Source organism: Bufo bufo, chromosome 1, assembly GCF_905171765.1.
Source record: "Bufo bufo chromosome 1, aBufBuf1.1, whole genome shotgun sequence".
NCBI lineage: Eukaryota > Metazoa > Chordata > Amphibia > Anura > Bufonidae > Bufo > Bufo bufo.
This window is the reverse complement of record NC_053389.1, coordinates 182,924,459-182,950,995: the sequence shown is the minus strand read 5'-3', so window position 1 is coordinate 182,950,995 and position 26,537 is coordinate 182,924,459. Positions and strand designations below refer to the sequence as shown.

Here is a 26,537-nt window from a genome sequence, read left to right as displayed (position 1 = left end):
TTAAATAAAAGTATCAGTACTCGTACTCAGTCTTAAAAAAATGGTATGTAAGCCTACATAGAGTGGCAGCCTCTCTCTGCCACTCTAAGCCTACATAGCCTCATACTGTGCCAACCTGACCCTGCAGAGCTCTCTGTGCCACCCTAAGACTACATAGCATTAGCATCCAATTTTAGAAGAGGGGGAAGCTCTCATGTGCGCAGCGCTTTGTACCAAGTTGCCCCTAAACTTCATTTCCGCTGAGTGTAACAGTGTCCCCAGCTTTAGGTGTTGGAGGAATGACTGTAATAAGGAGTCTACGGTTCGCATCTATAAAGGCAAAAACTGGTGGCACTGTTTAGGTGGCAGTGGTCTTATGTTTAGTATATGATGTCAGCTAAATTTAAAATTGTCTAAATTTGCTATTTATGCATGGAAGACAGTTCTAGAATACTAATAATGGTTTCCCTGCATAAATAGCAACCCCTTAATGTTATGTAGGCCTTCATATTAACTATTTGAATTACTGTAACTTTCGTTCTCCTCATCGGCTAAAAATATTGCTCAAAAATGGTAAAAAGAGTATTTTTTACTCTTCCAGAAAAAACACAGCACGACCTCTGGCTCCCATACAGTATAATGTCTGCTTGTGGCCCCCATACAGTATAATGTCTGCTTGTGGCCCCCATACAGTATAATGTCTGCTTGTGGCCCCCATACAGTATAATGTCTGCTTGTGGCTCCCATACAGTATAATGTCTGCTTGTGGCCCCCATACAGTATAATGTCTGCTTGTGGCCCCCATACAGTATAATGTCTGCTTGTGGCTCCCATACAGTATAATGTCTGCTTGTGGCCCCCATACAGTATAACGTCTGCTTGTGGTCCGCCACCCCATACAGTATAACGTCTGCTTGTGGTCCGCCACCCCATACAGTATAACGTCTGCTTGTGGTCCGCCACCCCATACAGTATAATGTGGCCCCAAATGTTTGTTTGTTTGTTTGTTTTCTTAATATTGTTACCATTGTTATATTTTTATATCGCCCAATCCAATACTGACCATGGGAAAGTGGCCTTTAGGCCTCATGCACACGGCCGTTGTGTGTTTTGCGGTCCGCAAACCGCAGATACGCAAAACACGGATGGCGTCCGTCTGTGTTCCGCAATTTGCAGAACGGCACGGACAGCCTTTAATATAACTGCCTATTCTTGTCCGCAAAGCGCGGACAAGAATAGGACAGGTTATATTTTTTTGCGGACCACGGAACAGAGCAACGGATGCGGACAGCACACGGAGTGCTGTTCGCATCTTTTGCGGCCCCATTGAAGTGAATGGGTCCGCATCTGAGCCGCCAAAACTGCCGCTCGGATGCGGACCAAAACAACGGTCGTGTGCATGAGGCTTTATTAGTATTTGTGAGCCAAAACCAAAAGTTTAAAAAAATCAGGAGAGGTACAAATTTTTCCATTAGGCCTCATTCACACATCCATGTCAAAAGTGGTTCATCCATGACGATGTACGTGAAGGATCCGTGTGTCAGCTCTTTGCCCTCCATGTGTCATCCATATTCCATGGAAAACACTGACCAAACATGGATGTCATTCATGCTGCATTTTTATATGGACTCACAGACTTCAATGGTAGTGTTTGGTCCACATCACATATCTCCGTAGTATTTCCACAGACCCGCGGTCAATGGAAAACCAGTGAATAAACACATTAAAATCATTGGGCACGTGTGCTGTCCGTGGAGAAGACTTTAGGCAGTGTAAAAGATTCCCAGCTTTCTAACCATTAATTATAGTCTTGAGTTCCAATGAAGACACAAGGTTAAGTCCACGCTGGGTTACTGGACGCACGAGGATCTGTTAAAATGTAGCAGGCACTGGCAAACAAGAAAGGGACCTTTGTCCGACCCCAGTCCATAGAGATGTATGTAGCTCCGTGTACACAGGAGAGGCCGTGTCCCGGGCAGACCTGGGGGCGCGCGCTCTGTCACATGCTGCCATGCTATAATGTCATTTACAGACAGGACGGACTGGTTCCTATGTGACTAGATGGAGATGTCGGTCAAGGGAAAAATAGCTGCAGATAATGTTATTTGTCACTCACTTGTGCAGTCACAAGACGCGATCTAGCTACAAGTTGTATGGGATTGAGGGGAGATTCACACAGAGTTATTTCGGCCCAAAAAAATGCACCGAAAACGCATGCAATTCATCTCCACTGAATTAAATAGGGAAACCGCTTGATAATTCACATGACACCTTTTTATGCTTGTGGCTTTAAAAACTGTGCAGCAAAAAAAAAAAAAAGAACATGTCCGTGCCTGAAAAACGGCGTCAGAATAAAAACCAATTCCTAAAAAATACACAAATTGCGCATAGAAAAAAAAAAAAACTGTGGGAACATATGTGACTATGCCCCTGGAGTCTGTAACAACAATTTAAAAAAAAAAAAAAAACATTCACACAGCATTTTCTTCTCACAGAGTTTTGGGGTAGACAGCTGCGACAAATTTCCAGCAGCGGCCACGTGAGTTCTGCCTCCCATCGCTTTCAATGGGAGCCAGTGCTGAAGGTCGCGGACCTTTGGATTAAAGTCGTGGCCTGCCCAAAAAAAGGACATGTCCCTTCTTGGCACGGTGTGTGGACGGCTGGTCCATTGCGGCTTAGCTCCACTGAACAGGTCCGCAGCATTCAGGGAGAACAATTGGGGAGGAAAACATGGCGGTTTCTGACAATGGTATGCGGTGGAGATCTTGAATTAAAGGGGTTATCCCAAGTTATGCATCACCTATCCACAGTATAGATCAGGGGTAGGTAACCTCCGGCACTCGTGAAACTACAACTCCCAGCATGCATATTTACTCTGCTCTTCTTCAAACTTCCATAGAAATGAATAGAGCATCCTGGGAATTGTAGTTTCACAGCAGCTGGAGTGCCAAAGTTGGCTGAGCCCTGGTATAGATTATAAATATTGGATTGTGGGGGATATGACCCCTGGGATGACCAATGATCCTGAGAATGAGAGGCCCCCAAGTGCCCTCTGTGAATGGAGCAGTAATACGTTGCTCCACCGCTCCATTCACTTCTATGGCACTGAAGGGGCACCGTCTACATCAGCCCCTTAGAAGTGAATGGAGCGATGGACCAGCATGCACACTACTGCTCCATTCAAAGAGGGGGCTCAGGGGCCCCTTGGGACAGATGGGGGTCCCAGTGGTAGTCCACAAGAAGAGTAGAGAATCGGGCCATAGCGACCCTGAAACCCTGCACAGACCTGGTGGTGCTCATACTGTGAGGGAAACGTGGATATGTATACATGTGGCAGTTTTGGCATGATTTTCTAGAAATCACAGCAAAATTGTGGCGTTTTGCCCCGATTACAGAGAAATCCTTGCAAAAACCATGTCTACATCACAACATGAAGAATCCCCTAGGCCAGACACACATGAGGATTTCCAGATTCCACATATCCTGGAGGTACATCAATGTTTGATGGTGGGGGTCAGTCCCCTCCATTGTTTACACAGGCTAAGCAGTCCTAGAGTACCCCTTTAAAAATTGCCTACACAGAAGTATAGATGGGCCACCATGAGAGTGGGTGGTCCGGTATTTTACACTGGAGGTACATTTTCAGGGCCTTCTCCATAATATGCATCATATCTCATAGATGGAGATCTGAGAGGTCTGACTATATGGACTCCCCCCTCAATACAACACAAGGACTGGGGTGACATGGCCCCTTCATTGTAGGCCCGATCTGGGGTGCCACTGGCTGGACCTCCATTGATGTGACAGGGATGGCCTAGCTATGGAATTTACATTATATCCCAGCAATAAATATCATAGGAGTACCCCTTTATATAGTTATCATGCTCATGGACACGTGCTATCCGTGATCCTGATGGGCTGCTCATGTAGTCACACATCAGTGGTTTTGCCCAGGCCTCAGGAGGAAAATATAGTGCAAGTAATAAACTATGGGGGAGGTTTAATGGAAAACTGGCTTAGTTACCCATAGCAACCAATCAGATTCCACCTTTCATTTTGGACAACCCCTTTGTAAAATGAAAGGTGGAATCTGATTGGTTGCTATGGGCAACTAAGCCAGTTCTACTTTACAGCAGTTTGATAAACCTCCCCCTACGTACATTAGAATCGTCACTCGCTGAAGGTTTGGTGCAGAAATTTCTGCGACTAACAATGGGTTCCATTCATTTGCAATTAATGGGCCTATCTCTTCTGCCATGTGTGAACATACCCTAAGCCTTTCACAAGGTCTCTGAACAGGAGATGACCGCCAAGCTTCCTCCTAATGTAATAATGAGCAGGAACTGAGCAAACGTTATTTAACTGCCACATGGATCTGAAGATGGAAACAGTCAGTGACCTTCTGGCCTTACTGTCAGAGCATACTGGGAGTTGTAGTTCCCCAAAAACAGCAGAGCCGCATGTGGCAAGACTACTGGCCTAGAGGATGACATATATATATATATAGAACAGAGAAGGGATAATCTACTGCAGACTTCAGACATCACAGACTCAGGCCCCCCTCTTGTCCACTGGCTGGGTCTGGTATTGCAACTCATTTGCTTTAAACTGAATAGGGGCAATTTAGGGTACATTCAGATGTCCGTAAGTGTTTTGCGGTCTGCAAATTGCGGATCTGCAAAAAAACACGGATACCGGCCGTGTGCGTTCCGCACATGGCCGGCCCTGTGCTGTCCGCATCTTTTGCGGCCTCATTAAAATGAATGGGTCCGCACGCGTCCCACAAAATTGCGGAACGGATGCGAACCCTAAACTACAGACATCTGAATGGACCCTTAGACTATGTTCATATTTGCACTGCAGCCTCCATTGCATCTCGGTGGTACTCGATGGGGTCCATCATGTAGTGGATCCAGTAGCCTCGTGGCTTCCCCTATAGGACCCTTCACATGTTTTGGATTTAATGGCTATTTCAAAAGAAGCCATCGACACAGAACCTGTTAGCATCCCCCTTAGGCCCCTTTCACACGGGCGAGATTTCCGCGCGGGTGCAATATGCGAGGTGAACGCATTGCACCCGCACTGAATCCGGAACCATTCATTTCTATGGGGCTGTGCACATGAGCGGTGATTTTCACGCATCACTTGTGCGTTGCGTGATAATCGCAGCATGCTCCTCTTTGTGCGTTTTCCACGCAACGCAGGCCCCATAGAAGTGAATGAGGCTGCGTGCAAGCAAGTGCGGATGCAGTGCGATTTTCACGCACGGTTGCTAGGAGACGATCGGGATGGGGACCCGATCTTTATTATTTTCCCTTATAACATGGTTATAAGGGAAAATACTAGCATTCTGAATACAGAATACATAGTACAATAGGGCTGGAGGGGTTAAAAAAATAAATAAAATTAAACTCACCTAAATCCACTTGTTCGCGCAGCCGGCATCTCCTTCTGTCTTCATCTTTGCTGTGCGCAGGAAAAGGACCTGTGGTGACGTCACTGCGGTCATCACATGATCCATCACCATGGTGATGGATCATGTGATGAACCATGTGATGAGAGCAGTGACGTCATCAAAGCTCCTATACCTCAAAGAAGAAGACAGAAGAGAAGCCGGCTTCGCAAGCAAGTGGATTAAGGTGAGTTAAATAATTTTTTATTTTTTTAACCCCTCCAGCGCTATAATACAATCTACAGAACACCGATCCCAATCCCGAACTTCTGTGAAGAAGTCCGGGTTCGGGTTTAGGTACCAAACATGCCGATTTTTCTCATGCGCGTGCAAAACGCATTACAATGTTTTGCACTCGCGCGGAAAAATCGCGCATTTTCCCGCAACGCACCCGCATCTTATCCGGGCCAAAAACATGACGCCCGTGTGAAAGAGGCCTTACAGTGCAGGTGAGGGGGAGGGGGTTGTAACCTTATTCACATGAACCAGCAGCTTCCTGCCTGAGACACATATAAAGAATCATCCACAAGAAGCGCGAGCATGTTCATACTGCTCAAGGAGTCATGGAATAGCCACCAGGATCCTCGTGCAGATCCATCATCCTCTTGTACATACATGTCAGATTTGCCATAAGCACTGTACATATGTGAACAGTGTCTTAGTTGTTATATTTTTTGGAGAGGGAGGTGGTTAATAAAAAGTATATACAGGGAGTGCAGAATTATTAGGCAAGTTGTATTTTTAAGGATTAATTTTATTATTGAACAACAACCATGTTCTCAATGAACCCAAAAAACTCATTAATATCAAAGCTGAATATTTTTGGAAGTAGTTTTTAGTTTGTTTTTAGTTTTAGCTATTTTAGGGGGATATCTGTGTGTGCAGGTGACTATTACTGTGCATAATTATTAGGCAACTTAACAAAAAACAAATATATACCCATTTCAATTATTTATTTTTACCAGTGAAACCAATATAACATCTCAACATTCACAAATATACATTTCTGACATTCAAAAACAAAACAAAAACAAATCAGTGACCAATATAGCCACCTTTCTTTGCAAGGACACTCAAAAGCCTGCCATCCATGGATTCTGTCAGTGTTTTGATCTGTTCACCATCAACATTGCGCGCAGCAGCAACCACAGCCTCCCAGACACTGTTCAGAGAGGTGTACTGTTTTCCCTCCTTGTAAATCTCACATTTGATGATGGACCACAGGTTCTCAATGGGGTTCAGATCAGGTGAACAAGGAGGCCATGTCATTAGATTTTCTTCTTTTATACCCTTTCTTGCCAGCCACGCTGTGGAGTACTTGGACGCGTGTGATGGAGCATTGTCCTGCATGAAAATCATGTTTTTCTTGAAGGATGCAGACTTCTTCCTGTACCACTGCTTGAAGAAGGTGTCTTCCAGAAACTGGCAGTAGGACTGGGAGTTGAGCTTGACTCCATCCTCAACCCGAAAAGGCCCCACAAGCTCATCTTTGATGATACCAGCCCAAACCAGTACTCCACCTCCACCTTGCTGGCGTCTGAGTCGGACTGGAGCTCTCTGCCCTTTACCAATCCAGCCACGGGCCCATCCATCTGGCCCATCAAGACTCACTCTCATTTCATCAGTCCATAAAACCTTAGAAAAATCAGTCTTGAGATATTTCTTGGCCCAGTCTTGACGTTTCAGCTTGTGTGTCTTGTTCAGTGGTGGTGGTCTTTCAGCCTTTCTTACCTTGGCCATGTCTCTGAGTATTGCACACCTTGTGCTTTTGGGCACTCCAGTGATGTTGCAGCTCTGAAATATGGCCAAACTGGTGGTAAGTGGCATCTTGGCAGCTGCACGCTTGACTTTTCTCAGTTCATGGGCAGTTATTTTGCACCTTGGTTTTTCCACACGCTTCTTGCGACCCTGTTGACTATTTTGAATGAAACGCTTGATTGTTCGATGATCACGCTTCAGAAGCTTTGCAATTTTAAGAGTGCTGCATCCCTCTGCAAGATATCTCACTATTTTTGACTTTTCTGAGCCTGTCAAGTCCTTCTTTTGACCCATTTTGCCAAAGGAAAGGAAGTTGCCTAATAATTATGCACACCTGATGTAGGGTGTTGATGTCATTAGACCACACCCCTTCTCATTACAGAGATGCACATCACCTAATATGCTTAATTGGTAGTTGACTTTCGAGCCTATACAGCTTGGAGTAAGACAACATGCATAAAGAGGATGATGTGGTCAAAATACTCATTTGCCTAATAATTCTGCACGCAGTGTATTGTAGCAGTGTGTATTGTACTATTCACTCAAACCTCAAGGCTTGCATTTTTAGCGATCTGTAGTGTTGAGCGAACTTGTGTTTTAAGTTCGGCGTCTAAAGTTCAGGTTCGGGTTATCGAAGTATGCCGTTATGGATTTCGCTACCACGGACCATAACGGAATTAAGAATCCATAACGGGATACTTCGATAACCTGAACCCGAACTTTAGACGCCGAACTTAAAACACAAGTTCGCTCAACACTAGCGATCTGATTTAGATGGATCCGAACCAAATGTACTTTTAGAGCTCAATCAGGCGACTGTATGGGCGCCGTGCCCCTGTTGCGGACTGCAAATAGAGGCTGCGCAAAACACGGGCACTGGCCGTGTGCACTCTGTGCTGCGGATGCAGACCCATTGACTCAAAGGGAACCCATCACCTGGATTTTGGGTATAGAGCTGAGGACATGGGTTGCTAGATGGCCGCTAGCACATCCGCAATATCCAGTCCCCATAGCTCTGTGTGCTTTTATTGTGTATAAAAACCGATTTGATCCATATGCAAATTAACCTGAAAGGAGTCCTGTCCCTGAGATGAGTCCAGCGTGAAGGAGTCCAGCACCGCCCCGCATCCTCTAAATCTCCTACTTGCTTCCCTACGTCACAAAGCAAGAGCGCTGTAATCTTGCGATGCGCGAGCTAGCGCATGCACAGTTCGTTCCCTGAGGCTGACGCCACCACAGGGAAGCGACACTGTGCATGCGCTAGATAGCGCATCGCAAGATTTCGGCGCTCTAGCTCTCAGGTTAATTTGCATATCTATCAAATATTTTTTTTTTTTTACACAATAAAAGCACACAGAGCTATGGGGATTAGATATTGCGGATGTGCTGGCAGCCATCTAGCAGCCCATGTCCTCAGCTCTATTCACAAAATCCCGGTGACAGGTTCCCTTTAAATGGACGTGTTCTATCTTTTGCGGCGCGGAGGCACAGATCAGAAGCCCGCAGAAGGGCTTCCGGGGGCTCCCAGTCTGTGCCTCCGAACTACAAAAGATAGGGCATGTCAAATCATTCAAGTCACGCAGCCGATGCCCGTGTATTGCAGACGCTCTATTTGTGGTCCGCAACACGGGCATGGCGACCATACAGTCATGTGAATGGCCTCTTAAGGAATCTTACATCATATAAAAACTGGCTGCGAAGAGCATACAGTAACCCAATAATAGGCAGCATGCTATAATACACCTCTCCACATAGGTCTGTTTAGTAACAATATATTCCTACTAGAAGTTTACGAATGAATTGCCAGCAATCTACACTAAAAATCCAGCTGGGGGGCGTGTCCCTGCAGTCTGCCACCATCCAATCAGTGCTGCCAGTGTTGGACTGTACAGGGACACGCCCCTTACACATGGATCGTTATTGTAGGCTGCTGGCAATTCATTCATAAACTTCTACTAGGAATAATAGAGGAATCCAGTGCAATGCCCGTGTCAGCCATGAATGGCTGCCTGGAAAAGGCAGAATGACAGAAAACTGCACGTGTGAACAGAATCGTATGCATTTCAGAAAATACTGCTGTGCATTGATCAGTCGTGAAATGACAGCTACAATCATGTTGTGTGACTGCCATGTGACAGCGTTCGTTCAGTCCTGCCGGCTGTGCGAGAGTCCCAGTTGCGCCAAAGTTGCACAGGTCGCTGTTTTATTATATAAGCTGCAGGATGGAAGCGACAATGGGTTACACTTCTTTGATACAGAAGAAAAAACGGAGCGCACACCTCCTAATGCAATGAATGGGGCAGGACTGTCTTCTAACAAAGTTGCATTAGTGCTCGTTCACACGGCCGTATGTATTTTGCGGTCCGCAAAAAAAAAAACGGATCTGTAAAAAAAATACAGATGACTTCCGTGTGCATTCCGTATTTTGCGGAAGGGAACAGCTGGCCCCTATAGAACAGCACTATCCTTGTCCGTAATGCGGACAATAATAGGAACGGAAATACGGACATACGGAAACGGAATACCTTTTTTTGCAGACCCGTTGAAATGAATGGTTCTGTATACGGTGCGCAAAATAAACGGACCAGACACGGAAAGAATATACGTTCGTGGGCACTTTGTTGCATGCAATCCTTCCTGGGGGACCCTCACCCTGACACCTGTAATACACTATACCTGTCATAGAGCAGACCAGGGTCCACACCCCACCCAGAGATCCCCAATACTTCACCTGAGCGACATTGGCGGCCTCAGGAGCAGGTCCGTACTGCATGGAGGTGAAGAGCTCTCTCACTGAGGGTTTGTCAGACCCAGTAGACGCAGCCATGACTTCCAGTAATGAGTGACAGCCCGCCACTGCCAGGCCACTGTCAACCACAAGGGGGAGCTCCAGCTCTGCGCCCTTCTGACTCTACTTCCGCCGGAAAAAGGTCGTATTGTCAGCGACAGCTCGAACAATAATCCGCCGTTTACCGTTTCTGGCCTTACATGGCTGCGCTACACTTGACGTTGTGGTACCAGTGTGTATCTTGCTGTGCTGTTCTGGAAAGACGCAAGAATTGGGTTTAAGAACTATTAAGGGACAGCAGGAAAAAGGTCAATCGGAAGTGTGTGTCCACCCGGAAGTGTGCGCATGCGCGGGCTTGAGGCGGTTGCAGTTACTGTTGTTGAGACGTGATGTCAGGTTGGTTCTAGGTAAGTGAATGCAAACATAGTAGATTTCCTCAGGGACGGGGCCCCCCTGCATGTACCCTCCTGGATACAGTACCCCCCACCATTAGCCTTTGGGAAATAGGGTTGTTTCGATACAATAAAAAAGTATTGCGATACTCGATACCACGCGGAAACTGTTTATTAACTATTTCCCCCACTTAGGGGCTAGAACCTGGGATCTTTTAATCCCTTGTCCCTAGAACTCTATTAGGGTGAATAGGACCTCACACTCTCCCTGCTGCCCTGTGCATAGTACACACAGCAGCAGGGAGATTACCATGGCAGCCAGGGCATCAGTACTTCAGTAGTGTCCTGGCTGCCATGGTAACCAATCGGAGCCCCAGGATTACACTGCTGGGGCTCCAATCAGAAGCTGCCACTGTCACCAATGAAGGGGGGGAGAGGGGACCCTGTGGCCACTGCCAGCAATGATTTTATACCTGGGGGGCGGGGGCGCACTGCGCCACCAATGATGATTAACGTTTAATACAGGAGGCTGGGTGCGGGCAGCAGAATCACATAGCCGTCACCCAGTCTCTATAACAGGAAGCTGCGATCAGCGGCAGTAAACCCCTGGGGTTAACTGCTGCTGATCGCGGATTCTTTTAATAGAGGCTGGGCGACGGCTATGTGATTCTGCTGCCCACACCCAGCCGCCTGTATTAAACGTTAATCATCATTGGTGGCGCAGTGCGCCCTCCGCCTCTCTCTCTCCTCCCCTGAGGTGCTGAGGAGAACACGGAGCGCATGGTCTGTGATACTAGACTGCGCAGTAGTGCATCCTAGTATCGAAAATTTCCAATCCCGGTATCAAGGTCGATACCGGACAAAAGTATTGAATGGGTATCAAAAATTAGATACCCAAAACAACCCTATTGGGAAACGATCCCCCAACGCACCCCTTCCATTAACCTTTGGGACACTGGCCCCTCCACTGTTAAAGGGAACCTGTCACCGGGATTTTGTGTATAGAGCTGAGGACATGGGTTGCTAGATGGCCGCTAGCACATCCGCAATACCCAGTCCCCATAGCTCTGTGTGCTTTTATTGTGTAAAAAACCTGATTTGATACATATGCAAATTACCCTGAGATGAGTCCTGTCCCTGACTCATCTCACTTACAGGACTCGTCTCAGGTTAATTTGCATATGTATCAAATCGTTTTTTTTACACAATAAAAGCACACAGAGCTATGGGGACTAGGTATTGCAGATGTGCTAACGGCCATCTAGCAACCCATGTCCTCAGCGCTATACACAAAATCCAGGTGACAGGTTCCCTTTGACTGTTGGGACACAGCATCACCCACCGTCCATTAGCATTTGGGACACAGCACCCCCCGCCATTCACCTTTGGGACACAGCATCACCCCCACCGCCTGATTAGCCTTTGGGACACAGCCCCCTACCGTTATCTGTCAGGGTGCAGAACGCTCTAGCTGTTGGGGAGACGGTTTTCTGTACAGCCACTAACACAAGTTTTGATTTTCAGCCTCCATCCTGTGAGAGAAGCTTCCTGCGCTGCCATCATTGACCTGGGAAGATGGAGTCCGACAAGTCGCTGCTCTCTGCAGAGCTGAACGCAGACATGGAGGAAGATCTGTATGAACAGATGCTGATGAAGGTACAGAGCAGCTGCGATCAGCTCTGCGGTCATTTCTGTAATCCTAAAAGTCAGATTGTGACAAGTACGTTCCCCCATGTGTCACTCATATCTGTGCTTGGGAAAGCTGGGTACATCAGTGCAGGGAGCAAATATGTGGTTAAGTAATAAGTGATGCATCCCTTGCTAAAATGTCATTGCCGTTCAGGAACCTGGGAGAGCTGGCTGACAACTATGTCCTTGGCGCTGTATTTGCTGTGTACAGATAAGGAATAATGGTTGTTGGTGCCACTCAGATCTGATGACACGTCGCTGGGTAAAGCTCACTTTTTGCCCTCTCAATGTTGACTTGCTTAGGCCGAGTTCACACTTGACTTATTTGGTCAGTTATTTCTAGTGATGAGCGAAGCGAGCTTTGGATGCTACATCCAAAGTCGCTTACTTTAAAACTTCAGAATAATACTGTATGGAGATCTGTCACCGTACAGTATTAGAATGTATGGGCTCCGATGAGTCAAAGTCAGTTATTTGCGTGTGACTTCGTTAGATAGCTTTGGTAATTGTTTTTTTAAAGTGGAAAACCACTTTAAAACTTGAAACTAAATTCTGCTTCGGTTCCGAGCTAGCAGTCTCTGTACAGTATTAATCCGAAGTTTTGAACTAAGCGACTTCGGATGTAGCATCTGACGCTCGCTGTGCTCATCACCAGTGATTTCCATCAGTGATTGTGAGCCAAAACCAGGACTGGAGCCTCCACAGACATAAGGTATAAGGGAAAGATCTGCTTCTGTTCTGTGTTTAGAGCCGCACCTGACCAAATAACTGTAGTGTAAACTCGGCCTTAGGCTACTTTCACACCTGCGTTAGGTGCGGATCCGTCTGGTATCTGCACAGACGGATCCGCACCTATAATGCAAGCGCTTGTATCCGTTCAGAATGGATCCGTTTGCATTACCATGAACAAATTTTTTTATTTTTTTTGTTCATGATAATGCAAATGGCTCCGTTTTGACTTACATATTGTGTCAGTGAAAACGTTTGGCTCAGTTTCGTCAGACGGACATCAAAACGCTGCAAGCAGCGTTTTGGTGTCCGCCTCATGAGCAGAATGGAGGCTGAACGGAGCCAAACTGATGCATTCTGAACGGATCCTTATCCATTCAGAATGCATTGGGGCTGAACTGATCCGTTTTGGACCGCTTGTGAGAGGCCTGAAACGGATCTCACAGGCGGACCCAGAAACGCCAGTGTGAAAGTAGCCTTATGTGTTCAGTACTGATGAATGTAATGTATAGCAGCTGGATGTCGGGTTTTCCAGTGTCTCATTGCTCAGCTTGTGGGGAGGGGGTTTCTTTCTTCTGAAGAACAATTGTCTACCATTAGACGATCTGGCAGCCTGTTCGGCCGGACAAAAAACACTGCATAAGGCCTCATGCACACGGATGTTGTTTTGGTCCGCATCCGAGCCGCAGTTTTGGCGGCTCGGATGCGGACCCATTCACTTCAATGGGGTTGCAAAAGATGCGGACAGCACTCCGTGGCCCCGCCCAAAATATATAGCATGTCCTATGCTTGTCTGTGCTTTGCGGACAAGAATAGGCAAAACACACAACCGCTGTGTGCATGTAGCCTAAAGCTGTATTTGTCCAGTCAAAACTCTGCGTTTATGCTGGAAAGTGGCCGGATCCCATAATAGTCAATGGAGATCCGGAGTGAGCAGCAGTATCCGGCAATTCTGAATTATGGTGAAGTCCGGCAGGCTGTTCTCTACCAGACTTTATAATGCAGATGTAACTGTACTCTTAGAAAGTGCGGTGATGAACAGGATTGTTGTATGAACTCCTTGAAGAGTTTATCCAGTAATTAATATTGCTCATCAATATCAGGTTGGCGGAGGTCTGACTCCCAGGACCCCTGCCGATCAGCAGCATCTGTCATATGGCCTAGTAGTCAATGGGGCTGAGCTGCAATACCAAGCACTGCCGCTATACGATGTACGGTGCTGTCTTTGGAAAGCTTCCAGGAGCCTGTAGCATTCACGTGAGCTCCGTGTTTCCCTGAAACAGCTTATCAGTGGGGTGCCAGGCCTCGGACCCCCGCCAGTTTAATAGTAGGTCATGATTATCATTTTCTGGTTAACCCTTTAATGTTCCCATGCACTTTAGATAGCTGTCGGCCAAATGCTCATCCAACCAACCCCTTCCTTCCAGCTTCTCCATACACGTGTACACTTGGTTTGACCATGTATGCATATCTTTTGCAGTGGGGAAATGGAGACCAGACACTTCTAGACTCCTGTAGCAGTGGTTTATCTGTGGGTACACACAATTGGACATATTGAAATCCAGCATGCCTGATCCTTCTTCCCTGTGGCATCTGCTGTGACCACCCCCCATACACACTAAATTAGTGGTCTGGTTTGGCCAACATTAACCTAATGTGTATGGGCACCTTAGACCTCCGCAGTTCTAATAGTTATGTGAAGGAGAGGACAGTTCCTTGAACCATCGCGTTCACATTCTTCACTAATTCACACTGTTTTCTCGTTGCAGGCAAAAGAAGAAATACAAAGCAGATTGCCAAACTTACCAGAAACAAGGCAGATAAGACCCCAGCCTGGTGAGACATGTCTTCAGGGTCTGCTAATTATGTAGGAGGAATATGCTACAGGGGTCCTCTGCTAACGACAACCCTATGTAAAGTGTACCAACAGTCATATAGAAAATGATTACACTGCAGGAGAGTGCGCAGTAATCGCTCCTATAAGTGCATTGCATAGGAAATCCTGCTACTAAACAAGCTCGGACTGGCCACAGTCCATGCTGATGGCCGCTCATATGCATGCACTAGGAGACAGAGCATGCTTCCTTCAAGTCTCCTATATTAGGGGAGCCAGCGATGTAAAATCACATTACATCCTACAACCCTGGCTCCCTGAATGGATATGGACACGTAGGAAACAGAGCTGGACGCTGTTTGCATCAGCTGCCAGCGCCAGGAACACAGCAGTGGACTGAGCTGGAGGCAGAAGGCTCTGTGCAGTGACTGCTGGCGTCCTGCATCTCAGCACGAGTTTAGTGGAAGGTGAGCAGCAGAACGCACGGTGGACAGAGCCTTCTGACTCCATTCATTGTTGTGGCTGCTGCAAACTGCTGATCAGTGAGGTGCCAGATTTTGGAGCCTCGCCCATATGATATTATTGACTTATCTGGAGGATAGTTTATCAAAAGCCACACGACCCTTAGGCTACTTTCACACTAGCGTTGTTTAAATCCGGCGTTCAATTCAGACACCGGAACTGCCCGCCGGATCCGGAAAAACGCGTGAAAACGGATTACATTTGAATCCTGATCAGGATTTTGATCACAATGAAAAAATGCATTGGAAAAAACGGATCCGCCATTTATGGACTTTAACTTTTTTTTCACATTTTTCGGGTTTAACATGCAAAAGCCGAATCCGGTTTGACTGAACACACGGCGCCGGATCCGGTGTTAATGCAAGTCAATGGGAAAAAGACCGGATCCGGCGTTCAGTCAGTGTTCAGGATTTTTGGCCGGAGGTAAAAATACAACATGCTACGGTTTTCTGAAAAGCCTGATCAGTCAAAAAGACTGAACTGAAGACATCCTGATGCATCCTGAACGGATTACTCTCCATTCAGAATGCATTAGGATAAAACTGATCAGTTCTTTTCCGGATTTGAGCCCCTATGACGGAACTCAGCGCCGGAAAAGAAAAACGCTAGTGTGAAAGTACCCTTAGGCTACATGCACAAATAAAGTCAGTTAAAAACGGATAAACTGTCAATTTTTAAGAGTCCATTCACACGTCCGCAAAATGGTTCCGCATCCGTTCCAAAATTTTCAATGGGGCCACAAAAGATGCGGACAGAACACAGTGTGCTGTCCTCATCCGCACTTCCGTTCCGCGGCCCCGCCAAAAAATAGAACATGTCCTATTCTTGTCCGCAGCCACAGACAAGAAAAGGTATTTCTATTATAGTGCTGCCCATGTGCAGTTCGCAGATGTGGAACGCCCATGGCCGGTGTCCGTGTTTTGTGGATCCGCGATTTGCAGACCGCAAAACAGTTGCAGATGTGTGAATAGACCCTAAAGAACGTGTTTTTTTTTTCACTGATGCCTTTCTGACAAACGGACGTTAAAAACGGACCCATTCAATCATATGGTGGAAGTCGGTCAGTGAAAAATGGACACGATAAAACATGTTCTATTTTTTATGACATCTGTTATTCACTGGCCGTCAAAAAACTGCCATGTGAATAACCCCATAGACGTCCATTTTAAGACAAATGGTAGTGTGACAGTCTTTAAAAAAAACGTCCATCACATGTCCGTTTTTCACGGTCGTGTGCATGTAGCCTTATAAAGTAAGCATAACTTTAACACTGGCTCGGGGAGAAGTGCCCGTCTCACTATGATAGACAGGTCTCTCCACGTTTGTGTGTAACGAGAGACTAGGTCACCAAGTGATGCTGTGCTGATGGGTCCCCTTCATGTTAAGGCTGGGGGAATTAAATCTGTTTGATCAAAATTTTGAGAGCCAATCAAGTCATGCACCATCCCCACAGCAGGAGCGAGGAGGAAAAAGTTTTATTAGCGGTAGACGTGCTGCGCGGTGCATGGCTGCCTCACTGACTGATATTGGGGGAAATTTATCATGAGAATATTTGAAGTCAGATTCGCTTGAGTCTGTGTTGGTGTACGTTACATTTGGCGCGTTTTTAAACGAACACTTTTGAGTAGAAGTGCTGCCGTTCTCCAGTTTTACTCCATCATCTCTGGAGTGAGATTGCGACTTTTTTAAAAGTCACTGTGATAAATTTGGAGTGAAACTTTCAGCTAACTAGGCCCCCGGGCCCACCTGTACTTCAAAACCGGAGTGAGTGGTGTACAAACGCAAACAAAATCACACAGGGTGTGATAGATCCCCCCTCCCCCTCCTTTGTATACTTGTCAGTGTTGTCAATAGTTTTGTGTTCTCTTTTACTCTTTATTAGGTTTCTGCATTAAAACTCGCACTTCCAAAAATGCTAAAATTTTTATTAACATCTGCAAGTCAAACCAGATCCCAGCACCCCCAGACCTGACTGAGCAGGAGTTGGTCAGGATCCTGGAATCTGATGATCCCTCTGAGTATCGAGTCCCCATGAGCCTCGGAGAGCCCCACGTTGAAGTTGATAACAGTAAGTATTTTAATACCGTGGTAAATGCTGCACAATGGAACTCAGTTCAACGTTTTTCTCAAAGGGTGTTTAAATATTTTATTATTGAATGAATACTGAAGACTGCTCTATTATAAAGTGAACTCGTCCTCTGGCACGTTTCTGGAAAGGGTAGTAAACGGTGAACACACTTATGGTTTACCTATGGATTTTATTAACATAATTTTAATTTTTTTAAAGTATTTACATAGTAACATAGTATATAAGGCCTAAAAAAGACATCTGTCCATACAATTCGGCCTGTCATCCTGCAAGTTGATCCAGAGGAAGGCTAAAAAACCCTGTGAGGTAGAAGCCAATTTTCCCCACTTTGTTTATATAATCGTACAATTTTCCAAAATGCATGTAGTTAATATTCTGCATACATACCTTTCTTATATGAGGCAGAAGAATGGTATAGTCCATGTGTCAGTCCTGTGTAATGTATCTGTGGCTTCACTGAAACATGGCATCAGTAATATGCACCCTACACATCATGTCCTTTCTGACATTCAGTAAGCAACAGTGTTACATGACATACATGTGCTAGGTCATCATATCCATGTGATAAATAAATAGGACTACTGGTGGAATATTTTTTTTTTTGTGGTTATTACAATCACTACATCACTGCGTATTTACATGCCCGCCTGCCTCTAGGTGGTGATTTAAAATGGCTGCCTGTCTCTAGGTGATGACCTAGAAGATCTGCTTCTACGTAGACACTGACAGACATGATGAGGTGCTGCTGCACATAGTAGTACTGTATATGTTCTGTTCCTCAAAACACTACTGTTCACCTGTTAGATACCTAGGCATAGGCGATGGCCTATGCGCACCTCCGCACTGAAAACCAGGTCATGTGACTGACGCCATGTTTATTCCTATCTAGCTCTTCTACAGATGCATTTTACAGGAGCAAAATGGGCTGTACCTTTTTTTTTTTTTTTTTTTTTTTTTTTTTTTTTCTTTTTTTTTCTTTAGGTAGAGGCAAATGCATAGATATAATAAAGGTCTGCAAGCAAACTGTTAAATACATGCACATTCTATTCTCTACATAAATGAATGCAATCATAAAAACCGGAATACCTGTCTGTTTTTCAGTGGAACTTTGAGACTTTTTTTTTTTATACAATTACAATTAGCGTTGCACCAATTTGTATAATCCCTTTACATCACCCATATTCTTTTTTTCTTACAGGTGGAAGTGGCTGCACGGCTTATGACATAGTGATAAACAGCGCATTCTTTGAGAAAATTACGGTAACCATGACCTACGATAACTGTGGCTAACATTGTCCTGATAAATGAAGTGCTCTTCTCTTCTCTGTGATTTCCTTACTTGGCTTTTTCTATATTTTCCTCAGAGTAATGAGCTCTTCAAGGAGTTCTTTATTACTGTGGCAATGGAAGGACTTGAGAATAAATATGAGATGGAGCTCTCTAGAGGTAACAGTTCTCCTTTATAACCTATGGGAAGGCCAGCTTACTGAGGACCTGTCCCCTCTTCTGACATGTCGAAGTAAATTCCCTGTGAAATGACTAATCTGGAGCATCTTTTCTTAGGACTCTATGAAGTCTATGTTGTTTCCTGATGGAAATGTATACGTACATTTACACCTGGGTGTAAACTTGTCAGTAGGGGAGCGCTCATGTAGATACCACCTCCTGTGCTTTCTGTACAGAATAATTTATGATCAGATTTTGGGGTTTGTCCAAAGCAGGCAAGCCCTTTAAGGCTTCTAGATGAGGATTCTACTCAAATGTAAAGTGCAAACTTTTGCTGATGGCACACAAATATGTAGGATACTTCGAAGGGTTTTCCAGGACACAGCAACCCACCTTAATTAGTTGTATCTAGCCTGCAGAAGAAAGTTCCCAATATACTTACCTTCTCGAACTTTCATGGATCAGCCACTCTGGGACCCAGTCATGTGATGCTTTACTTTGGAAAATCCTACATCTGCCAACATCACGTTCTTTACCGTTCTTTCTCATCCGTATCATTGGGGGACACAGTCTTGACCTTGGGTATAGCTACTGCCACTAGGAGGCGACACTAAGCAAAAAGTGTTAGCTCCTCCTCTCAGCTATATCCCTCCTGCAGACACTGAGCTAATCAGTTTTAGCTTAGTGTCCGTAGGAGGCAGACCTCCCTGCTTTGCAGGTCTGCTGAATTTTTTATTTTAATTTTTTTAATCATTTTTCTCTCTTTCTTTCCTTTATCTGGGCTGAGGGCAGTCTCCAAGCTGCCTGCGTTCCCACCCAGTAGGTGGGAGACCAGGGGTCACCCAAACCCCCTGCTCCTTCCCGTGCTACAGAAGAAAAGGAGGACCAGATGTCCCTGTAAAAACCTCGGTCTCCCGCCAGCTTTCGGGTCACCAGGTTTGTTCTCTGCCAAAGTCCCCTCTGTTACTGGTGTAGCTACCCTCACCAAGGGGTAACACACCGAAGCTGGTGATCCGGCTAGAGCCAGGGGGGCAGAAAACGCCAGACGGGTGAGTATTCTTCCTCCCCTCCTCAGGTTTTTTCATGTGAATATCCCCCATGGAGGCCTACTTACCTCCACCTAAAGCCTCAGTTTCGGCAGGTGTCCCTTCCCCGGGAGGGGGGAGACTTCTGCCTATTCCCAGACTTTCTCTAATGGCTCAGTGTGTTATTAGGTTGTTTCCTAGTAATCTGGTGATTAACCTGCATGTTTATTTGGAAGCTAAGCAGGATGTGTTGTTGATGAGTCCAGCCTGGTGTAGTAATTGCTCTAGCCCCACCAGCTGCCAATAAGCTCTGCCCCTGCCTTCTGCTTAACCCCTTCCTTGCCTCAGTGCTGCTCTGGGCTCTCTGCTGAGGCTTGCAGTGCTGGGTGCCGTTCCCTTAGGTCTGTTTGGTTAGAATTGAGCTGTAAAAAAAAAAAAAGTCTATATATTTATATATTATTAACCCTTGGAGCTATTTGGTCTTTCTGAACCTAGTTACCATGCCATTCTGTAGGCAGAATTTCTTTACCCTACTGCTGGATACATACGTCCTATAGCGCAAGCGGAATCCTGGCGCTACTTGATACCGCACTCCCTGTAGCTTGCCCTCTTTCTATAGGCGGAGTATTTGCACTTGCACTGGATGCCATGTACCCTGTAGCATTACCTTCCTTCCGCAAAAGGCGGAGTAACTGCACTTGCACTGGATACTGTACATTCTGTAGCATTATCCTCCTTCCATAAAAAAGGCGCAGTAACTGCACTTCCAATGGATACTGTACATTCTGTAGCATTACCTCCTTCCATAGGCGGTGTAATTGCAATTACACTGCATGCAGTACTGCCTACAGCATTACCTCCTTCCATTGGCTGTGTAATTGCACTTACAATGGATACCGTGCAGCCTGTAGCATTAACCTCCTTCCATAAGGCGGAGTAATTGCACTTGCACTGGATGCTAGGCAGCTTATAGCATTACTCTCCTTCCATAGGTGGAGTAATTGCACTTACATTGGATGCTGTACTGCCTGTTGTATTACACTCCTTTCATAGGCGGAGAAACTTGCATTTGCGCTGAATACCGTACAGTCGGTAGTGTTACACTTCCTTCTTAGGCAGACTGGTTGCACTTCTATTGGGTACTGTATAGCCTGTACCATTACCCTTTTCCATAGACAGGGTAATAGCACTTCCATGGGATACCGTACAGTCCGTTCCATTATTCTCTTTCCATAGGCAGAGTAGTGCCACTAACTCTGGACACAGTACACCCGGTAGCTTTACCCTCCTCCAATGGGTGGAGTAATTGCAATTCCAGTGGGTGCCGTTCGGCCGGTAGCATTACCCTCCTTTTTTAAAGGACGGATTGTTTTCACATTTCTTAGGCAGAGTTTTGGCACCTTCTGTGGGCTCCTGTACATCAGGTAGCATTGTTCTCCTTCAATAGGCAGACTATTTACACCACCACGGGGTACCAGAAGTCCTATAGCACTACCCTCCTTCAATGGTGGAGTAGTTGCACTATCACTGGATCCTATGCTTCCACTAGCATTCCTCTCCTTCCATAATAGGAGTATTTGCACTTGAAATGCTAAATATGACTGAGTATACCTTGGTAGAAAAATAAAACGTGACTTTTATTTTTATCTTATCCTCAAAAAGAAATGAGACAATCTAAAATCTAAATCACAGTTCCTTATTTTGGAGGAGAAAGACTAATGGTACTTATCAGCCCTAGTACCCTTGTCTTCTTGTTTGCGGGGGGGACGTCAATTGAGGTCCTAGGCTCACTATCTTGAACGTCCTATCTGTCCCTACTGTACTAGTCTAGATAGTGGAATTGCTGACAGGCTGTAGTCGGAGCACTCTCCCTTGCAAGGGCAACCCCCAGCCGCTGGAACCTCGGGTCTGATCTAAATTACCCTGCTTCTCCTACCAAACTCAACAAGCATCTAAAGAGTCATCCGAAGCGTTTCGCCAGAGTTCATGGCTCATCAGGGAAAGAAATTCTTAGTGCTTTGCAGCACTCTGTGCAGTGGCAGCTCTACATTTGTTTGTTAGAGGCAGTGGCATGCAAGTATAATGCTGCTGAGTAACTGACCATGGCAGACAGGACTTCAGGAGCGTCCTGGCTGCCATGGTAACCGATCGGAGCCCCAGCATTACACTGCTGGGACTCTGATCGGAACTGCCGCTGCCACCAATGATGGAGGGGGGAGGGCGCACTGCCTACCAATGCAAACATTGTAGAAACATTCCCGGCACCCGACCTCTGACAGGGAGCTGCTGTCCGCGCAATTAACCCCTCAGGTGCTGCGGATGGCAGCGCCCTGTCAGAGGTGCGTCCCCATCACCATGGGAACACCTCGGGTTTAGAATATACCATCGGATCTGAGTTTTCTCCAACCTGATGGTATATTTTAACTTCAAGCGTCCCCATCATGGGAACACCTCTCCACGCCCAGCTCGTCGCCGATCCACTGCGTCCACTTCTCCGGTAAACAAAGCCATCTCAGCCCTGCTACTTGCCCGCAGCAGGGCTAAGCTACTGAACAAACTACCTGCCCGGCGCCCAGAACTGCATGTCCCGGGCGTCTGGTGATATGATTTCCACACCCCTGGGTAGCATTACCCTCCTTCTATTAGTGGAGTAGTTGCACAACCAGTAGTGCTTACACTACCCGTGGATTGTGTCGGGTTTCCTTCTTCAGTCAGCGGAGTGATGCTCTATCGCATTTTCTGTCTTTCTTAGGTGGGACGGTAGCTGACAGGCTGTGGACTCAACACGACCGACATCCATTCTCTGTAAGTAGGTGGAACAGATGCGCTGCCTGTCAGTTTCCTTGATCCTCAAGTGGAGGATGGCACTAGCACCATATTCTGGGTGTTTACTGCTGTTTGGCCTCATTCTCAGGGGGATCCTATTCTCTGGTCCTGGAAACCTGAGTTGGGCTATGGCCTCCCCCTATGAGGCAGCCTTGCGCTGGCCATAGATTTTATGGCTACTCTTGTTCCGTGCCCCCCTACTGTGTTACTCCGTCCCAGGGGGAGTATTTCTGTTCATCGTCCCCCTTCTAGGGGTGGAACCTTCTTGCTAGTTGTAGCTGTGATTGTGCCTACATTTCCTTATCACAGGTGGCACTGTGCTCATGTTCTGCGATCACCAGGTGCGATAAATCCTCCAGGCCTTATATGTTTGGTGTTCCTGAGGCGCTGGCTGACAGGTACTCTTATTCCCTATAGTGCGGTCATCTGCCCATACCATAACTGGTTTCAGCTGGTGGGTTTGCTCACTTCTTGTTGGTATTAGTACGGCCTTCGGTGCATGGTATAACCTGCCGATTTCTAGGGCGCGGGCTTTAAGCCTTTACAGGTAGTGCATTGCCTCTACCTTCTACTACAGTGACAGCATCAGCGTTGCCTCTGTGTGGTTTTAGGTATGCACTTATTCAGTTTGCATTTGTGTATTGTTGCATTGCTCCCCTCCCCAGGTAGAGCGGTCGTACTGTCCTTGTTGTCACCCCTAGATGCTGGTTCCCTACTGAGCCGTATCAGCCTTTTCTACTTCTCCCCTTTCACAGGGCGAGTAGTTGCACTTTCTCCACATATTTATTACTGCCTGCTCGGCTAGTGTTCATAGCCGTTGTGGGCTCGTATGCCCCCTTCTGCTGTAGGGTGCCTGTGCAGGTTGTGTTGGTCCAGGTTCTCTAGCCCTGACTTGTTCGTCATGGTCCCGCTGGAGTGTTCTTCTCTTCTGGCAGTCCGGTATGGTGTGTGGGGCCTCTGCCTTCAGGCATCCCTACTTCCTCCCCCATAGGGGGCAGATTTTGTCACATCTGCAGTTCTTTGGCCCTTGATATCCAGACACCATTCTTTTTCAGCAGAATTTGGCTTCCCTTTCTGCGGTTTGGACCTTTCTGCAGGGGGTGGCGCACGCTGCGCCCCCCTTACTGGCTTCCGTGGAATCCTTGGGGGATTCGCATCTATCTGTTTCAGATGTCCCTTTCTGACGGACAGATTCATTATTCGTCATTCCGGAAGGACTGAGACGAGGGCTGGCTGTCTCCAAAGTTTCCATTTCCCGATGGATTCGTTTGGCCATGGTGGAAGCGTACCGAATCAGTGGCCGGGCTCCACCCTTCCGGGTTACTGCTCATTTTGCTCGGGCAATGGTTGGGCAGTACATCATGGGGCTTCGGCCCTTCAGGGGTGCAGGGCGGCTGCCTGGTCGTCTGGGCACACTATTCCAAGTTTTACAGAGTGTACACCTTTGCATCTTCTGACACTTCTCTGGGGCGTAGAGTTTTGCAGAAAGCAGTCCTCGGATTGGCAGGATGGCTTCTCTGTTTATGACCCACCCCGGGGACTGCTCTGGAATGTCCCAAGGTCAAGACTGTGTCCCCCAATGATGCTGATGAGAAAACTCGATTTTTGTACTTACCGTAAAAACTGTTTCACTTCCGTTCATTGGGGGACACAGCTCCCACCCTGTATGTACATTTTTGGTTCTCCTAGATGGGTCCTTCTGGTTCTTCAAGATGACCCATCTCCGGTTTTCTTCCTTTTTATTATTTGCTGTTGGCTTCTCCTGACTCATCCAAACTGCTTTTGTACAAACTGATTATCTCAGTGTCTGCAGGAGGGATATAGCTGAGCGGAGGGGTTAACACTCTTTTTGCTTAGTGTCACCTCCTAGTGTCAATAGTTATACCCAAGGTCAAGACTGTGTCCCCCAATAAACTATAGAGAAACAGATTTTACGGTAAGTACAAAAATCTAGTTTTTCTGGTCTGATTTAATAGATGCGGACGTCACTTTCACAGCTCAGAATGGGCAAGGTTGTGTGAGCTGAACCCGAACTATTGGTCTCCCTAGAACATGTTTAGATGAAGTGGATTCAGGAGTTTGCACATGCGGCCTGTCCACAGCGCCTCCCCAGTCCTGGGCTGCAGGAATGATGTCCCCATCCATAAAAAACATGGTAAAGAATGTATTGTCAGCAATCGTAGGATTTTTGCAAGAGGAGCCTTATGTGACCGGGTTCCAGAGTGGCTGATCCATGCAACTTTTTAAACAGTAAGTATTCTGGAAACTTTCTTATGCAGGCAGGATATGATTAATTAAGGTGGGTTGCTGGGTCCCAGAAAACCCAAAACGTTACAAGCTGGTGGCATGAGCAAGAAAATAGTAAATGGTTTTTAATGTTAATAAATGTAATGTACCTAGGCCACAGTAATCATATGGCTGTATACACATTAGATGGAATACAACTGGGGACAACAGAACAACAAAAAACTTGGGTATTCTGCTTACAAGTATGCTAAGCAGCAGTACTCCATGTCAGACTGCAGCAGCAAAGCAAATAAGATTTTAGGGTGTATAAAAAGAAAGATAAAGACCACATCTTGAATATGGGATTCAAGTTTGGCTCTATGTACTATAAAGGATATAGGAGGGCTAGAAAGGGTTCAGAGATGGGTGAATGCTACTTTCACACTTGCGGCAGGATGGATCCGACAGGCTGTTCACCATGTCGGATCCGTCCTGCGGCTATTTCGCCGTGCCGCCGCTCCGTCCCCGTTGACTATAATGGGGACGGGGCGGAGCTCCGGCGCAGCACGGCGGTGCACGGCGAAAGCCGCCGGACTAAAAAGCCTGACATGCAGTAATTTTAGTCCGGCGGCCTTTCGCCGTGCACCGCCGTGCTGCGTCGGAGCTCCGCCCCAGTCCCCATTATAGTCAATGGGGACGGAGCGGCGGCACGGCGAAATAGCCGCAGGACGGACCCGACATGGTGAACAGCCTGTCGGATCCGTCCTGCCGCAAGTGTGAAAGTACCCTATTTATGAGAAAAAAGGCACCTTAGAGGAGATCTCATTTACATGTATACATACATGTGTGGTCCGTACTGGCACGTGAGGTATTCATTCTGAGAACTTTACAAAGGACCAGAGGACATTCATTACGTGTGGAGGAAAGACGATTCAGACATCAATACAGGAAAGGATTCTTTACAGTTACAGTAGCCAAACTGGAATGCCCTACCCCAATAGGTAGTAAGGGCAGCTGCTATGTCAGTTTTAAAAAAAGTGGCTAGATACTTATCTAATACCACATGGCACTGAGGGTTATAATTAATCTAACAATGTTGTATAATTGATTTAAGAAAGGTTGAACTTTATAGACCTGAGTTTTGTTTCATTGTATGTTACTACCTGAATGGCTTGGTTTTTCTTGTTTATGACAAAAGGGGTCCAATTTTTCTTCCTAGTGCAGCTCACCCCATGTAAAGCAAAGTACTATAAAGTAGGTGATTATCTGTGGTTCCCCTTTAGAATGGAGAATGCTGAAGAATCGGAAGTTCATGGGCTCCATTCTTGACCAGAATATCAGAACAAAATCCAAACCTATGATCCAGGAAATGGACACAAGGTAAGCTAATCACAATTTAGCACTCTTTGTTTCCCTTTATATTCTGTAACAGACTATATAAAGTTTGAGAAAACCTGTACAAGTACTTGACAATCAAAGACCAGCTAGGCACACCCTATCCTTCTACCTATAAGGGCATTTGAAGGGGTTCTCCGGAAATTAAAAAAATGAAAATACTTAAATATTGTTTTATTAGAAATATGTTCCCAAATACCTTTCATTTGTTATAATGGCTTGTTTTGTCTGGGGAGCAATCATTATGGGAAATAAAATGGCTGCCTTCCTATTAGTACATAGAAAACCTGTCCTAATCAAACACAGGACAAGTTACCTAACAACACTGAGCTAAAGAGCTGCCTTATCCTCTCTTACTTGTCAGGGATTATGAACCTGAATACAGCT

At 46.2% G+C, this 26,537-nt stretch overlaps 2 protein-coding genes across 3 annotated transcripts in view; one reads left to right on the top strand and one right to left on the bottom strand.

The window, feature by feature from the left end:
- ALDH16A1 (aldehyde dehydrogenase 16 family member A1) overlaps positions 1 to 10,016 on the bottom strand; it is a 96,747-nt gene extending 86,731 nt beyond the window's left edge. The window contains exon 1 of the mRNA XM_040433042.1: positions 9,921 to 10,016. Coding sequence (XP_040288976.1) covers positions 9,921 to 10,016 — 96 coding nt within the window. The remainder of the gene's footprint in view (positions 1 to 9,920) is intronic.
- A 113-nt stretch (positions 10,017 to 10,129) lies between these two features.
- The window catches only part of PIH1D1 (PIH1 domain containing 1), a 31,400-nt gene continuing 14,992 nt past the window's right edge, over positions 10,130 to 26,537 (top strand). The window contains exons 1-7 of one of the 2 annotated variants that reach the window (XM_040415579.1): positions 10,130 to 10,384; positions 11,894 to 12,025; positions 14,557 to 14,623; positions 17,026 to 17,211; positions 18,431 to 18,492; positions 18,597 to 18,678; positions 26,039 to 26,135. In XM_040415579.1, coding sequence (XP_040271513.1) covers positions 11,945 to 12,025; positions 14,557 to 14,623; positions 17,026 to 17,211; positions 18,431 to 18,492; positions 18,597 to 18,678; positions 26,039 to 26,135 — 575 coding nt within the window. In that variant the 5' untranslated portion in view covers positions 10,130 to 10,384; positions 11,894 to 11,944. Of the gene's footprint in view, positions 10,385 to 11,887; positions 12,026 to 14,556; positions 14,624 to 17,025; positions 17,212 to 18,430; positions 18,493 to 18,596; positions 18,679 to 26,038; positions 26,136 to 26,537 lie in introns of those variants that run through there. The other variant, XM_040415580.1, reaches the window with a different exon arrangement.